Raw genomic sequence first — 17,294 nt, forward strand, 5'->3', positions numbered from 1 at the left:
TCTGGAATGAGGTTCCTATGCAGAATACCCATCAGTTTGTCATTATTAATTCTATCAGGAAGGAAAGCAAATTAGTCTAAATTTCAGTGCTCAATGAGTCAGAACCAGTTAGAAGTCACCTCTGGGTACAGAAACCTTAACAATGTGGCTCTGCAATACCAGGCACTCAGTAACAACCTAAAAGCTCCTCCAGACATCAATATTTTCCCTTCTGTTTTCTGCTTCCTTTAGCACATTTTTAGGAGATAGGAATGAAGCCTTTTTTTTTACCTTTATTAAATAAAGAGCTTGATGAGGAAGACAGAATGGGGACACATTTTGGCCACCAGACAATGCAGTAAGGTGTTTTTGAGTGGTGGCTTAATTAATTTCAAATAACATAGAGACATCAATATCACATTGATAGTCTGTCCACAGTGATGCTTGTTATTTCTGCCCTGAGCTGGGTCCAAAGTAGAGAAAGTTAATAAAATTCAATCCTCCTGGTTTGTTCTCCTCTCTTGCTGAGGCTGTAGGAGGAGGGACGACAGACCTGCTTTCACACTGTAGTTGTTTTCCTTGGACTGGCTGTGGACAGGCAGAATGGCATCTCTAGACCTGGAGAAACTGGGGCAAGTTCTGTGAAAATGCTGAGCTTTCCCCTTCCCTGTCCTCCCCCCGGTACACTGGGATCTGCCAGCAGCTTGATTATTTCATACTGTGCACGCTCCCCAAGTCACACTCCCACATACAAGAAGTATTTTCTTTCCTCCCTGTATTTGATTGCCACTGCTCCCACGGTCCATGAGCTAGCCCAAAGTGATATATAATGATTTGCTGGCAAAAAATAATCAAACAAACAATTTCACTGGCACAGGCTGATTACCCTGTATTTAGCCTCTGTCCTGAATTCAAACAAACTGAAAATGCTGCAGAACAGGAGAGGAGAAGGCGTCCCCACTTGGAGAGCTGGAAAGGCACATGACAAACATTTGAAATGTTTTGGACTGATCTTTTTCCCTTCCCTGGGCTGGTGCACAGCTCTGGCAGGTGCAGATTTCCACAACCCTCTATTAAGAGCCACAGCCAAATTCAAAATCTACCCCCAAATTATTATTATTACTGTTATTGTGAGTCAGAGGAGGCTGAAAGGACTATTTCACAACCCTGATTGGATTCAGCTGCAGAGTTCACCATCAGCAAATGATGGTGATCATCGTGCCAATGTTGCAGTGCTTTTAAAATGTCCTGACACGTGCTTTAGTATGAACATCACTGAATTCTGGCTGGTTTCCAAGAAATTAATCTTCTCAGCAAATATTCTGCAGGGTGAGCATAATGTGGTCTGTAACACAAATGCAAAACACGGCTGTAGTTTACCCAGAGGGGGACACTGATGTGTGATGAACTAAATGGGCCTTTTTGGCCCAGACTGCCAGGATTGCAGGATCCCTTGTGGGCAAGGCTGAAAGATAAGGTGAGAATAATGGAGAAACAGCAATTAGCTTCACCCAAGGAGGTTAATGAGGAAAGAAATTTTCCTGTTATAGCAGTCCTGGTCAGCAGCCTCTCCCTCCTCAGGGACAGTCTGCAAGCCCAGCCCCATCCAATGGCCATCCCAATGCTGGGATGCTGGTTGCAGAACAGACCTTTTATTCTCTTCTGTCGGATTACAAGTTTTGCTGTGCTGTGTTGTACCCTGCATTGTATTCCAGGGATCTGCAGTGTGGAGAACAGCACAGTTGCTGGCCAGGCCTGACTGCAGGGGAGCTGGAAATGCTGAGTCTGGAGAACAGCCTGAGAGAAAAAGAAGCCAGACCCTTTCCAGATGTGCACAGCAAAAGGTCAAGGGGCAAGCTGCAATGCAGGAAATCTACTTGGGTATCTGAAATGAACCTTTTTGCTCCAAGGTGGTCAGCACTAGCACCAGCTGCCCAGGGTGGCTGTGCTTCTCCTTGCTTGGAGATACTCAAAACCCAAAAGGACAGTCCCTACACAACCTGGTCTAGCTTTAAAGCTGGCCTTGCTTTAGCAGAGGGTTGGACTGGAGACCTCCAAAAGCCCACTGCTGCAGGCAAAGCCCTCTTGTCTGGACACAGTCAGAGAGCAGAGGCTTTTCTTTTGCTGTAGCCTTTCTTGGTGGTGATCTTGTCACATCTGCATTTCTGTAACAGCCTCCTGTTTCTGTCAGTGGGGTTCACCTAAAGCACCATCAGGGCAGAGCAGGGCAGTGGAAGGTATTTTCATTAGGAAGCATGCACGGTAAATGACCAGATTTTCATAGAATCATAGAATAGTTTGGGTTGGAAGGGACCTGAAAGACCATCTAGTGTCAACCACGGCCACTGGACCAGGTTGCTCAAGTCCCATCCAGCCTGGCCTTGGGTATTTCCAGGGCTGGAGCATCCGCAACTTCTCTGGGGAACCTCTTTCAGTGTATCATCACCGGCACAGCACAGAATTCCTCCATCGAGCGTCATTTCAGCCTGTCCAGCAGTGTGGTGCCGGGGGAGCAGGTGTGAGACCGAGCCTCCCCCGCGCTGCCCCGGCTCCTTCTCCGCCCGCCTTTGGCGGCTCGCAGCCCCCGCTGAGCGGCCTCCATCGCTCCACGCTGGGCTCTGGACGTTCAGAGCGGAGCGGATCGCGGAGGCGAGCGCTGACCGAGGTGTGGGACAGGCTTCGCTCCGCTCCCGTCCCTCCCGCCGGCTGCAGCGCACTCCAGTGCCGCGGGCTCCACACCGCCTTCCCCTCAGCGGGACACGGAGCCCCGTGCCCCGTCCGGAGAGCGCCGGCCGGGACGGGACGGGACGGGACGGGACGGCGGTCCCCACGCCGGGCAGCGCGGCGGTGACCGTGACGGTCCCCTAGCCGGTGCCGCCCGCGCGCCCCGTGACATCAGCGGTGACGCGATGGGGGCGGCCCTGGCGGCCCACGTGGGCGCTGACGTGGCGGCGGCGGGCGGGCCGGCGGCAGGTGAGGCGCGGCGAGCGGGGCAGCTCCGGGTGGGTGCCCCGAGCTGATGGCGGGGAGCGGGACCTGTGCCCCGCGCCCGGCCTGGGCCTGGCTTGCCTCTCCAGCCGGTCTCCGGCGGGTCTCCGGGCCCAGCCCGGGCAGGCAGGCCCTGCGGAGGATCCAGCACTGACAGCCGGGCCCGGCCGGGGTGGCCAGGCCCAGGCGGCTTCGTCAGTCCTGTGGAGGGCTGGGGGAGGCTTTTAGCCCAGCATGGCACGAACATCTCTCTTACGAGGAGATATGGGGGGAGCTGGGCCTGTTCAGTCTAGAGAAGAAAAGACTGAGAGGGGTTCTCATCAATGCTTGTAAATGGTTTAAAGGTGGGTGCAGAAGGATGGTGCCAGGCCCTTAAAGGTGGTGCCCAGCAGCAGGATGAGGAACAATGGCCATAAACTTAAACACAAGAAGTTCCACCTCAACGTGGAAGAGCTTCTTTACACTGAGTGTAGCAGAGCACTGAACAGGCTGCCCCGGGATGCCTTGGTGTCTCCTTCCCTGGAGACGTCCACAACCCACCTGGATGTGTTCCTGTGCCACCTGCTTCAGGTGACCCTGCCTTGGCAGGGGGGTTGGACTGGACCAGAGGTCCTTTTCAACCCTAACAGTTCTGCCATTCTGTTTGGTGAGTTAGAGCTGCTATGGGTGCTGTGAGAGGGGACAAGCAATGGGCTTGTGCCTCAGTGTGTGGCTGCCCTGTGTGCAAAGCAGCCTGGCTTTGAGGTGGTGCTGCTGGCTCCCAACTGTGCAAGCCAATGTGCTTGTTTTGAACAAGACTGTTCATAAAAGAGAAAGTGGAGAGGAAATTATCACAAGGACGAGCATATCTGAAGAAAACATGACATAAACACTCAGGGTGGTCTATGCAGCAGCCACAGGCAGACCCAGCTGCTGGCCTCACCTCCCTTCTCCAGTGTGGCACTGGCACACGCTGTGACACAGTGGGCAGGGTGGTCCCAGCCATTGCTGGTGCCGGGGCTCGCAGCAGCCCATCACTGCCTGTGGGAGGCAGGAGGACGTGTCTGCTTCCTCTGGCAGCATTTTCGTGGTTGCTCTTTGCCCCATGTGTCTGATGGAGATGCTGTCCAGGCAGGATATGGTCTGGGCTCTTGGAGAGCTGCCTCCTGCAGTCTGAGTGAGGTGTAGATAATATATGTCTAGACAGTGGCAGATTTTGGGATCCAGCTCTGACTCTTGTCATGCTACAGTGGTACTTTGCATGTTACTCCTGCTCTGCCTTAATTTCCCCATCTGTAATATGAGGAGTGGCCCCTGATAGAGTGACTGAGAAAACAAATTGGCATGAACCAGCATAGGCTTGCAAGATTTAATCATAAATCTTGACAAGCAAATGCCTGACCCTTGATGTTCCCTGTTCCCTCGTGGTTCACCCTCAGTGCATCTCTAATCTTACTACCAAGAACACAGTGTTAATGCATTTTCAGGTTGTGGCTGGGGGATGAGAATGTTTTATGGGCGGGCAAAGTTTGTTAGCCACTTCAGTTTTGCCCTTTGCTTTCTCAGGCACAGTGGAGCTTATGAAGGCCGAGCAAAGAGCTGGATGGTATTTTGTGTGAGCAGAGACAAGTGGCATCCAGACGTGGGGAACTGCACAGACAGGTAACAAGGGAGCCTGATACCTTTGAAAAAGTTAGGGCAGGAAACGGGGGTGATTCTTGCACTGCTACAGCCATGACCTTAATTTCAGATGTGTTTCATTTTAATCTCTGGACTGATTAAATAATGATAGAAATAATGATAGAAAAGCTGTTTGAACTTTGTAGAAGCTTGTAATTATGGCCAAGGGAGGAAAAGTCAACTGTAAAGACTTATAGGGGTGACCAGAGTAAGTGGCTACCTACTATCTCTGAGAAAACAGCTTCTGTTTCTCTGGAAACTGAAGACAATTTTTATTGTAGTTTGTGGAGAATATTTTGAAAGCCATTTCTTATAATGTGGGGGTTATCCAAAATAGAAGTACTCCTTAATTTGGGTTTTGTTACTAATCTACCTTAGTTGTGTTTCTAATATAGCAAGCAAATGTTTCAACTTGAGAGTACTTTTTAAATGATTTTTTTTTTTGTCCTTGAGAGCATCTCATCTTGCTAAGAAAACCATGGCTTGTCAGCAAGGAGCTTTATTAAAAGGTAAAGCCTTGTCATGCCTTGCCTATTTATATGAGACTTCTAGACTCCCGGAGACAAAGCACAGGCCAAGAAAGGAAGCTGTGTCCTTATGAGTTTATAGAAAGAGATTCTAGCCAGATTTCTGCTGGCTAGTCACTATGTTGTTGTTCTCTCTCCTGTGTGTTTCACTCTATCTGAACATAAATCAGCAGCAACGTTATAGAGTGTTACAGCAGCTCGCTGTGGAGGACAAACAGAAACAATCACAGTATTATAAAGTTCAGTGTAGCTTGCAAACACTGTGTAAAACAATGAAATTTGTCCTGGAAATAAATCTGAGGTGTAATCCCCTGCAAAGGGATGAGATGCCAGTTTGAGGATACACTAGTAGGGTGCCTTTGAGCGTGATTTGCTTATTGTGTTCTGTGTTTTAAAAGACAGTGTGCCTGTGTACCTGACTGTGGGCAGAGTCAGTCTCACGCAAGTCTGGTGTGCTCTAAACCTCCTGTGGTGAGACCTGTGAATGGTGGTCTTGGGTTTTCTTTACACCTGAATGCACCAGATCTTGGTTCAGTTTGTGATTTGGTCACAGCGCTACTGTATGACATTGGTCAAATCAAACCTTGTGAAAGGGAGGCAGCTCTTCTGCCTTCCTGTTCAGATGGCAAATATCTCAGGGCAGGGACTGTGCCTTACTGTGTTTTGCCATAAGAGTGTAATGTCATCTGGGACTCCTGGTAGCTACTGAGGTGTAAATAGAGTAAGTGCCTGGATAGGCAAAAAATGTTTGAGACTTGCGTGCTGTTTGCTTCTCCTCTCTATGACCTGTTTGTAGACATGGCTGTGAAATGAGCTGTGAAATTAACTGGTCAGAATAAAATACTTCATAGCATGGCCTTCAAGCAAGACATAACACACCTTGCCCTGGAAAGTGACAGCTTTAAAGTTGTAAGAGTTCTTAAAAATGTGAGCGGCCTGCGGAGAAAAAAACTGGGAAGGGAATGATCCCACTTTGGGTACACTTTGGATATATGAGTGAAGAAAAAGGTGGAGAAGCTCTGAGGTTCAGGCTACTTGATTTTCATAGTTTTTCTGGCCAGTCATCCTCTGCAGCCAGCGTGTGCCTCCCACTGCAGCCATCTCTTGTGCCAGCACAGCAGCAGGGTGCTCACAGCAGTCACTGGCTGGTGAGGGTTTTGGAGGAGCACATTGAGAGGCTGGTGTTCACTGCTGTGCCAAAGACACATCCATTGCAAAAACACAGCCAGGGAGGCTGCCCTGTGCCCTTGGTTTTCCCTCTGATCTGCTGTGCCATCCAGGCTGTGCCCCACCCCTACCTGATACCAGCTGAGCTCTGCAGAGCATTTGCCAAAGGTCTTTAGAGAACATTCCCATAAGCATTCTTAGTTGTCCTCTGGCAGTCACTTGTGAGAGCTCAATGGCTGTTCCTCCTGTAACAGCTGTGTTCTTGCTAGGTGAAGTAGTCTGCAGCCCTGAGGTCAATGTGCCCAGTGAATGCATCACTCTGAATGTCCTCGGGAGCAGATTTCTTTTGTCTGAGTTAATTCAGTCAGCAGTTCACCATGAAACTCTGGGCTACAGTAAACCCTCTAAAAGTTACATGTATAATTGGTCCATTTCTGAGTTTCTGATGTGCATCTCTTCCTCTCTTAGCAGCCTGTGCTCCTGTGGTGTATAAGCCACAGCATCCCTCGCCCTGAAGAGAAAAGACTGAGAGTTTCTCTCAGTGCACTTCATAGGTGGGGCAGTTCTGATCTGTGCATACTTGGCTCCCATGCCAGGACCTTTCCTGGCTGTCACAGGGTGTGTCTGAGGTGCTTTGTTCCTGGTGCTGTCCATGTGCAAGGAGGGGTTGACCGGTGTATCACCACAGAGCATGCCACCCTTCACCAGGTGGGAAAGATCCTTTCCAGGACAGGCCAGCTTTGACTCTCTGGCCTTAACCTGATTTCTTGTTCTCAAGAAATGAAGGGACAAGACAGGTGAAATTCTGGTCCGAGAGGGATGATGTTGGCACAGCTGTCCTCAAGGGGAGTTTCCAGTGGAAACAGCTTCCTCCAGCCTGTGCATGTGGGTGACCTGGGATGGCTGGAGAAACACTGAAGTTTCATGCTTTGTTTTAGTTGCAGTTAGGAAGATGAGTCCGAAAATTACAACAGAGCTGCTGAAGCAACTGCGGCAGGTGATGAAGAACCCCAGATATGTACAGGAACCTGTGCAAGCCTACATAGTGCCCTCTGGAGATGCCCACCAGGTATGGATGGATGCATTATGGGAATGGTCATACTTCCCTTCCCTGCAAAAAATAAAGGCCGGGTATAACTAAAATCATCCTTCGTTCACTCACTTTAATGGTTCTAGCATAAGTCTGGGTAACCTGAGAAAAATACCATGTTGGAAAACATTTCTGGGGTCATCTCTGGAGACTGAGGTTTTTATGTTCTTGTAACAAATCAGTGTGGATGTTCTACCAACAGCTTTTCATCATATTGGCTTCAGGGAGCTCACACTGCAGAAAACGGAGCTTGCCAGGGCACTTGCTGTGCCCATCCTGGCTGTTGGGAAGAAAGGGTTTACTGGGGGAGGAACAGGCCTTATCTGGGCTTTACTTTCTCCAGTAGCACCTCCTAATCAATACATACTCTTAAGCAAGGTAGCAAAGGTTTAGTTGCAGAGTTTTATTTTTGCTACATCCAGTTATTGGTGGAATTTGTTGCCTTATGCTAGAGCCCTTCAGATCCCAGATGGAGGGGCCTTAGGAGAGGCAGGGAAGGAGCAGGCTACAGTGACACTTCCCTTTCTGTGCTGCTCTGCATCATGTTCTGTGCACTAAAGACAGGAGGCAAGTCTGGGCCTAGGGTGGTAACCCATGGCAGTAACTGTTGTGTGCTGCTTCCTCTGTTAGGAATTTTGTAGTCTGTGACATAAATTTTAAATTGCTGAACTGCTTTTTACCTCCCCTGCTTGCTCATGTGTAAGGTTCACTCTTCTGTTCACTATGTTAGGAGACCCAAGAACTGCTGAGGGTTTTCCCCTCCTCAGCCGTTTTCAGGAAACAAAAGACCTGAAGCTTTACTGGCACACACCCAAAGCTCCCTTTTACCCCAGGGTGCACAAGAGCAAAATGCAACTGAATCAGAACCTTTGCCCTTGACTTGGCACTGGGGTGAGCCGGGTCCAGACTTGCCTGTGCCCTGGGACCATATGTGCAGCATCATGTTTCCTCACAGGGAGATCCAAACTTGGGCAGGTAGGGGGAAGGCTTTTTCTGCAGCTGCTATTGTCTGCTGCATTCCTGCCTCAAGCTGCCTCTGTCCATATATAACTCTGGTTTCATTTCACTAGACATTAAATGCTGTCATGTGAGTTGAAGAATGTGACCCTCAGGACTTCTGGGTTTTTCTGTTGCTTTCTTTTCCTTGACAGAGTGCAGTTAAGCAGAGAACCCCATGTTGCTATTTCCTGCCGGGCGAGTTGGTCAGGTTTCTCTGCAGAGGGAATCTATCTGAATAGGAGCGATTACTAAAAACTGCTGATTCTGGTGCCTCCTGAATAGCTGGTGCAGGGTTTTTTTCTGTAAGGGTTGGGAATTAATGCAGTTTTTGCCAATGGCAGAAACCTGTTGATCCCAGAACGGCCTTACTGATTCCAGGTAAATTGTGATGACCTGTGATTTGAAACTTCTCCATGTTCCAAGCAAGGGTTTGTTTCCTGTGTGCAAACAAGAACTTTACAGCCTTGCAGTCAGATTTTGCTCTTAGGCAGCTCCCTCCATGAGTCAGAATACTGTAGTTTAATGATACCCAAGTGTTTGTTGGCCTAAGCCATTTCCTCCCCACAGTCCAAACAAGATGTGTATTACTGTCTTTGCCTCTCTCAGCTATTCCTGAGGCTGTCCTGGCATTTGCATCACAGAGCTTGTCAACCAAAAGGGCTTTCCCTCCTGTGGTGTTGCCACAGGGTTTAGATTGCAGGAAACTTTATTCCCTTCTGGGTTGCAAAGGAGCCCCTGGATTGGACTGATGCTGATACACCCTGATGCTGCAACTTGCTGACTATTTTCACTTTGTAACACCGAGAATGTTGATGAGCTGTGAGTTCTGTGATCCTTTTAATATTGGTTTTCCTGCAAGGCTAGGTGGCTTAGATTATCATACTGCCAGGAGTCTTGCTACCAATTGTAGCCTTTGCTTTCTATGTTTAGTTGTGTAAAGGAACTGAAAGACTTGCAGAGCTTCTCAAACACAGCTGCCCCTGACTCAGACTTAGCCAAGGCTGCCTTGGATTTGTGGCTCTTGCACTCAGCCCTGGATGTTGGCTGGCTGCTTTAATTTTTGAAAACTTTGATGCTGTGATAAGAAGTCAGAGAAACAGACTCTTTCCTTGGGGACCTGGGTGGTCCAGAGGCTGATGAGAAAGGAGGACAGTCCCAGCCAAAAGTGGAATGAAGCCCAAAGAGTCCTACTTCTTTTCATGTGTGCTGGGTGGCTACAGGTGCCCAAGGATCATGAAGGGATGAAAAGCCATGCTTTTAGTAATGAGCCACCTAAACCCTTTGTGGTTTGGTTAAAAATGTCAGAGCTTTTGGGATGTTGCAGTGGTAAAAGCAGGATCCATTTTTATGTTGAGTCAGTGTGTGTTTACATTGAATCTGGAGTTTACCCATATGGGACTATTCAGAGACTGGAAGAGCTGCTTCTTAATGGGAGAGAATGATGTTTGAATTAGAGCTTGGTTTTGGAGCCAGTCACAGCTTAACTGCGGCTGGCTTCACCCTCCAGGCCTTGACTCAAAACAAATTTGGTCAGATTTGGCTGGTTGTCCACATGAAGGAAGCACCTGCCCAGCTTAGGGCCCTGTGTTTGGGTTGGCAGAGGTGCTGTCTTCTGCTCAGGGCTGGCTCCTCTGACACACACTTGTGCTAAGCTGAGGAATCAGCCAAGTTATAAAGCAGGAGAGGGCTTGTGCACAGGTTGCTCTGGTGTGTTACAGATCTTACCAATGCAGTTAGGTTTTTGGCAGTGAATACCTCCCTCCCTCCCTCCAGGAACACTGCAGTGTTTGTTCTTTAATGACACCGGTGTCGTGCCTCTAAGGGTAGCCAGATGCACTTTGCATTGCTGATCTTGGTTGACATTAGACTAGAATGAGCTTCAACGTGTTTACAGCACAACCATGCAGGCTCTGGGGATAAGCAGCCCTCATTTTTTGGGGGTTCTTCCTGGCTTAGATATTTGTGATGTAGCCCCCAGTTTTGTCTGTGTGACTGACAGGTGTGGTGAGAAGCAGATGTGAAAGGACTGAGGAGGGCCAGGTTGAAGACCATCAGAGCTGCAAGACAAGCCTCAGGGAAATGCCTTGTTCTCACTGACCTGTGGTCTATGCTTTGTGTGGCATACACAGGTGTTCCCCATATAATTTTAGCTTGTGCAAAACATGGGCTCATCTTTGCACGGTGGGGGTTGCTGCATGGAACAGAACAGGTGGGTGTGTAGGAATTGTAATTTTAGCTTGTGCAAAACATGGGCATCTTTGCACAGTGGGGGTTGCTGCATGGAACAGAACAGGTGGGTGTGTAGGAATTCAGACTGACAGATGAATGAACTGTCTTTCCCTCCAGATCCCTGATGCTCCCTTTTAAAGCCCTTTTGGCTCATTGTAAACACTGAAAATACTCCCTGGTCTGTGAATGGGATAGCATGAGGTTTTCACAAGGAAACTAGCCTGTAGTCTCTGCTGTGTTGGTCAAGAGAAATGGAAAATAAATCGCTGCTCTCCTTTGTACTCAAGTACATAATTTGGGATGTATTTAAGTGATGTGATCCATGATGGGAAATTTCCAGTATCTCCTGTTGGCATTGGACCCTGGGAGATGATGTCTCACCTTTGAGCTGGGAAGTGTAGGAGAGGGGAGTCATAGCAGTCAACAGGCTGAATAGTCTCTAGGGAGTGATGAAATGAGGAATCCTCAGGTCTGGCATCACTCTGCCTTCATGTTCTGTCCTGCTGCTCTGAGGCAGGCAGTGGGGAAACAGACGCTTGAATCTGTTCCCTCAACAGCTTTGTCCACTCTGTCTGCTGATGCTTTTGCCATTGTTTTAAAGGGGCTCAGTGGTGATCATGTGCTGTGTGGGGCTGAGGGATCCACCCCATCCTTTCCCAAGGTGACTATCCTGACTTCCCTTCTCCCCAAAGGGGACATGTGACGTGCTGAACATGTCACAGCCCTGTGGGGCTGGACAAGAAAAAGCACAGGAAACTAACTGAGTCAGAGAGGAGGGCCTGCATGGTCTCCATACCCCCCTCCTTTCTGCCAACTTTTAGTGTTTGGATAAAACGGAGGATTTCTTTGGAGTATATACCAGCAATCTTCCCTGGCAACTGGGAGCAAAAGCCACTCAACAAGATCCTCTTTTGGGCCATGAGATTTGCTGTCCCAAGGTTCAGTTTCAGAATGTTAGTGGTGGATGGTTGGTCGGCTTCTCCCAGGAGGAGAGAGACATGGCTGTTGTGACAGAGGTTTGATGATGGTGTGATTTGGAGCAGAAATAAATAGTTGGTCCCCGGTGCTGTGATTTGTGCTGCTTGCTCACTCCTGTGGTTTGAACCCTCTGTCTTCCTTAGTACAGTGAAGAGTAACAGGTTTGAAGGGAGTATATTTCAACAATCAGGTGATTCTATCAGAGTAGGGACTAAAAGCACCTGAGAATTGGGCTGTGATTTCTTAGCTCAGTTCCTAAGATGTTTCTTTTGCCCCAGCACAGCTGGGAGCAGAGAAACAGACTTGGATTTCAGACCATTTGTAAGGTACAAATCCAGGGGTTTTGCAGCTCAAACGTCAGTGCTGTCAGCCTGGATTAAGCTGATTTGCTGATTTGCACTAGTTCATTAACAGGCCTACTCAGCAGTTCTGACCTACAAACTTGCCAGAATGGAATCCCATAAAAAAGTCATGTGGGCCATGTGAAGGTTCAGTTGTTCTTTTAATTTTGGCAGTTCCTGTTAATATCAGGTGTCTGTGCATTCTCAGGCTTTTCTGTAACATTCTGAAAATATGTGTCCAGAAACACAGATTGTAACAGGTTTAGGATGAAGATAGACTAATAGCCTCTTATTCCCTCTCATCCATCAAACCATGCCCTTGTGGTTTTGGCTGTAGTCTGATTTTGAGTAGGCGAGGAAGATGTGAAAGGATCAGTATCTATTTATGAAAAGTCCCAAGCATTAAATTTTTTTACAGTCTTACCACCTTAATGATTTTCTTTCAATGTCACTATTGCAGGAAAAAAAAGTCTTAAAGGAATTATTGTAAATGCCAGTGAGGGGACTTCAATGGAGATAGTGAATTTTACAGATTTTATGTGCTGATTACCCCAAGATCAAGGGGTGCTTCTGGTTCCCCTTCCCTTCACGTTGCAGCTTCAAAGGCATGATTTGTTTGTTGCCCAAAGGGGAGACTGAGTGTGAAATAAACGTCTGCAAACTCTGAAGCACTTCAGTGTTTACAGATGTTTGTGGGAGAAAAGTGCTGCAGCTTAAAAAAACCCACCAGTTGAACATAAATACAGTATAATCACAGTGGAGTAGAGCCCAGGAATTTTTAACTCATTTTGTTCTCTCTGTGGTGTCCTTTAGGAGAAAAAGCTTATCAAAGTATTTGTCATCAGCTGATTGTTTTTTTTCCCTGCTGCTATAAATAATTGCTGCCTCTTTTGTTTTCTAGAGTGAGTACATTGCACCCTGTGATTGCAGAAGGGCGTTCATCTCTGGATTTGATGGCTCTGCAGGTACCTTTCCAGAACTTGGGTTCTTGCATAATTTTCCTCTAAAGAAATAGTTCCTTTCATGGCATAGAGGCAGGATGGAAAAGAAAAATCTATCCAGCTTGTTTGGACTGTTTTATTCCCATTTCAGCATCTGCAGAATTATGTCTTGGCTACCCGCTGGAATTATGTAATATCAGCGGAATAACAAGTTTTCACAAAATGTTTGACCCCTAAATGAACCTCTCATAAAGTAAAATCCTGTTAACTGTTTAATGTGGTGCCTGTAACCTGTGGTCATTTCTTTTGATGTGCAGCCAGTATGAACAGATTTTTACGTTGCCCGTTTGGGCTGGGTGAATAGTGGATGGGCTTTAGCTGGCCTTTCTGTTTGAACAGAGCCAGGGCCAGAAACTCTGCATTTGGAAACTGAGCACTGTGGAAAAGTTTGCTTATCTTGCCGAGACAGGATGTTTTCTTGGCTGTAGGATAGGTCTGTGTTTCAAGAGATCTAGTTTTTACCCTAGCTGTACCCTAAGCTGTGCAAATTACTCTGTTCTGTGGTTGTTGGACTTTAGTCTGCTGAAGTTATTTTCCCCTCTAATTGTATATAATTTTAATAAATACTGGTACCTGTGTTTGAGGGTCTATTCATCAGTTCCTATGAGCTCTGGAACCTCATTTGGAAGGTGATAAATCCAGGGCTGTGGGCTGCTGTTAGTGGCTAACAAGAATCCTGTATTAATTCTGCTCCTTCTGCACAGCCTCTTCATAACCTTCCTTTCTAATTTTTGCCCTTGTTATGTACTTGGAAGGTCTGTTTCCAGCCTAATGCACAGCCAGTCAGTGAGGTTTCACACAGGGGCTCACCTTGTGTTTCTTGCATCATCTTTTCAGGCTGAAGCAACTTAAAATGGGGTTTGTGTTGGGGGAATTTGGTAGAAGACAATGAGTTAATAATTGGAAACTCTGCTCTGCTAATCTGAGAATCGGTTTTTTATGACAGAGAGTATTGTCAAGATGCAGACTCCAAAGACTTGGATTCAGTTTCAGTTTGTGCCATGGTTTGTTTTGTTTTGTATTGTCAAGGGCAAGGCAGCTTGAGTGCCTTGCTGGGATGTCACTGCCCCTCAGCTGTCTGTTTGCATCCCTCCATCTGGAGTCAGTGGAATGCCACAGACAAAGAAACCAACAGAAGTTTATGTTCATGTTTCCTGTTCAGCCATCTCTGCTAAAGCTGTAATATTTGGGAAGGGGGTGCAGCTGACAGCTGGGGGTGATACCCTCATCTGCAGGCCTGGTATCAGCTGTGTTTTGTGGGTGGCCAGAGCCCAGGCTTCCTCCCCAAAAGAGGCTGGGATGGAATTCAGGGATGTACAGTATATGTTACTGTGACAGCAGCCAAGTTAGACCACAGTCTCTGTTACAGAAGGTTTGGAAAGCCCCACTTATCCAGTTCCACTGGCTGGCTGAGATTTGCTTGAGTTCATCTGAGGCAATTCATTAAGGTACATCCTTGTGCATACTGTCTCCAATAGGATTTGGAAGGTCACAGGGCAGGGGAAACAGTGAATACCTCCACTGAAACAGGACTAACTTTTGAACAGTGATCAGAGGTGCCTTTTAGGGAATTAGGGTGAATTTCAAGCACTGTCCCTGCTGTCTGTGTCTGCATGGTGGCTGCCTACCCTGAATCCCCTTTCTGCCTCCCTGCCTAGGTACTGCCATAGTGACCGAGCAGCACGCAGCCATGTGGACTGATGGACGCTACTTCCTGCAAGCTGCACATCAAATGGATAGCAACTGGACACTCATGAAAATGGGTATGCAGGAGCCTGGGATACTGCTCTACTGATCAACAGAGAACAGTCACTTCCCACAAGTACAGCTTGAGCTGTAGGGATATCCCATCATGCAGGGACTTTGGGACATATTGGATACACAGCTTGTGCTTTAGTGTCCTGGGACAGCCCTTGCCTGTGGGTCTAGACATTCATTAGTAGACATATCTAATGCATTAGCTTGGACTTTTTGCATAGTGTGGGAATGTTTCAATGTGACTGCTTCTTTCAACTGTTTTTTTTTTTAATCCTTGAAGGTCTGAAAGATACACCAACTCAGGAGGATTGGCTAGTGAGTGTCCTCCCAGAAGGCTCAAAGGTGGGAGTAGACCCTTTCATTATTCCAGCAGGTTGGTTTTACTTTATATTTATAACTGGGTAGGGCAACTGGATTTTTCTTCCTTGCTTCTCTAGCTGAGCTGTTGTGTGATGGTGTACAGCTAACCATGTTTCAGATGTAGTGGTGGTTAAACTGTTGTGCAAAACAGGTTGATTTTGGTTTAGCCATATATCACAAGAGTTACACAGCAGCACATTGACTCCAAAGCACAAGGGATCAGAACTGCTTTCTAGGCTTGCAGTGACTTTACCTGAGAAGCAGAATTCTGATCACCTCTTTTTGTCTGTGCTTTGGCTTGTCATGAGCACTTCAGTACAAAGGTGCTGAATGCCTTGGTCAGCATGTGAGCAAGAACACCCAGGCACAATTCAAGCTGTTACTCCTGCTTGGTGCTCTTGGGATCTCTGCAACTTTCCCTGTAGGAAGCATAGGGAGAGGTATCATTTATATCAGAGTAGCCATCTATTCATGCTTCCAAACATGAGGCACAATGCAAAGGTCTCTGGAGGCAAGGGGGAGATATTTGGTTGTTCAGATGGATTAAGGACCTATCTTGTGGCTGTGTGGAAATTACTCTCGTCTAGCTTAGATCTAGCATGGTTCTGCACTGGGGGAGAGGACACCCTCAGGGCAGCTTCTGCTGTGGCTTCTTCCAGAGACTTCTGTCTCCCAGCTGGAGCAGTTCTTCAGCTCAAGCATGATGCTTCAGGACTGTGAGGTTCTGTACCTGCCATTGGCTACTGTGGTGTGTTTGTGGAACTGTAACTGCAGTAGATTTTGTGGCCTTTCTTAAGGGAATGGGAAGAAGGAAAGGAGAAGACTGATTTTTGAGTTTGACCTTTGTGAAGAGAGCTGTTGTTGAACATATGTGTGTTCCTTAAATCCCCCACTCTTGACTTTCTTCCCTTTGGCAGACCAGTGGAAGAGAATGTCCAAAGTCTTGAGAAGTGCTGGCCATGACCTTGTGCCTGTCAAAGAAAACCTGATTGATACAATCTGGACAGATTGTCCTCAACGCCCCTGCAAGCCTCTCATCACACTTGATCTGAGTTACACAGGTGAGGAGCTGAACTCCCAATAGACATGGGTTGTTCCTATTGCCCTGTATCCCCCTTTTGCTCCTCTCTTACAAAGGAGAGAGTAAACCAGTGCTGCCGCACAATGTGGTCACTGTGAATAGGTGAAGAAGGTGATCAAACCTTAGCTAATGACCCCTCTATCCTCAAAACTTCAGATAACCATTTTCTAGAAGTTGCATGATTTCAAAACAAATCCATGACATCTAGAAAGCAGCTCATTTGAGATAGTTCATATCAGTTATTAGAAAGGAGTGAGGAGCACAAGCATGATGTGTTGGTCTGTGTTTACATCATCATCCCCAGCACAGTTAGGGACTGTAGCTTTTCCTGTTGTGTTTTGCAGGGGTCAGCTGGAGAGACAAAATTGTAGCCCTCCGTTCAAAAATGGCTGAGAGGAAAGTCATGTGGTTTGTGGTAACAGCCTTGGATGAAGTAGCCTGTAAGTCTTTGCATCTCCTTTCTCAGTTCTTTCTACAAAATAAATGTTCTTCCTGCCTTGGAAAGGAAGAACCATGCCAGGCTGAGAGGCCCTTATGAAAGCATGTTTGTTAGACATCAATTAACTTCCTATCAAGTGCAGTGGTAGTAACAGGTCACAAACAGCAAGCCTGTATTTCTGCACAATGCCTTGTTACACCAGTGCAGCTCCTGAGTACAGTTCTGGCCCAGGAAATGCAGCAAATCACCACCTTTGAAAAAACAGCCCAGGCAAAGGGAGACGGTCGCATACAAAGCCTGAGGCAGCGTGATGGAAAGAAAAAGACCTGTGAGATTTTCTGGCTGTAAAATATCCTGATGCTGCCTCACCCATTGGAAAAATGGAGACTGTTTTGTGCTGTGGAGTCTGGGCTATAAACAAAGCAGTGCAACATGTGGCTTTGTATACATAAAGCAAGGGTGGGGTACACCACATTCACAGTAATCTTCCTAATTGTCACAACTTCTTAAGTCAGTCTCTACCTCTCCAGTGTTCAGCCAATGCTTTGGTTAAAACAAGTATGTCAGGGCTCAACTTGTTTTTCCAGTCATTTCAACCCAGGGTCTCACTAGAGTCCCCTCTGTGTTTGGGGCCCCAGGATGGCTGGGTCTCTACACCCTGGCTCCCAGCCCAGTGTGTAGGAAGGGAGAATGGCCAG

At 47.4% G+C, this 17,294-nt stretch overlaps 1 protein-coding gene across 2 annotated transcripts in view; it reads left to right on the forward strand.

Annotated features, from left to right (window-relative positions):
* The first annotated feature begins 2,893 nt into the window (after window positions 1-2,893).
* XPNPEP1 (X-prolyl aminopeptidase 1) overlaps window positions 2,894-17,294 on the forward strand; it is a 30,997-nt gene continuing 16,596 nt past the window's right edge. Inside the window, exons 1-9 of one of the 2 annotated variants that reach the window (XM_041461507.1) lie at window positions 2,894-2,952; window positions 4,513-4,608; window positions 5,080-5,135; window positions 7,259-7,389; window positions 12,859-12,922; window positions 14,617-14,721; window positions 14,997-15,089; window positions 15,994-16,137; window positions 16,502-16,597. In XM_041461507.1, the coding sequence (XP_041317441.1) occupies window positions 4,550-4,608; window positions 5,080-5,135; window positions 7,259-7,389; window positions 12,859-12,922; window positions 14,617-14,721; window positions 14,997-15,089; window positions 15,994-16,137; window positions 16,502-16,597 (748 nt within the window). In that variant the 5' untranslated portion in view covers window positions 2,894-2,952; window positions 4,513-4,549. The remainder of the gene's footprint in view (window positions 2,953-4,512; window positions 4,609-5,079; window positions 5,136-7,258; window positions 7,390-12,858; window positions 12,923-14,616; window positions 14,722-14,996; window positions 15,090-15,993; window positions 16,138-16,501; window positions 16,598-17,294) is intronic. The other variant, XM_041461508.1, reaches the window with a different exon arrangement.

The sequence above is a fragment of the Pyrgilauda ruficollis genome, unplaced genomic scaffold (genome assembly GCF_017590135.1).
Source record: "Pyrgilauda ruficollis isolate IOZ18807 unplaced genomic scaffold, ASM1759013v1 scaffold15, whole genome shotgun sequence".
Taxonomy (NCBI): Eukaryota; Metazoa; Chordata; class Aves; order Passeriformes; family Passeridae; genus Pyrgilauda; species Pyrgilauda ruficollis.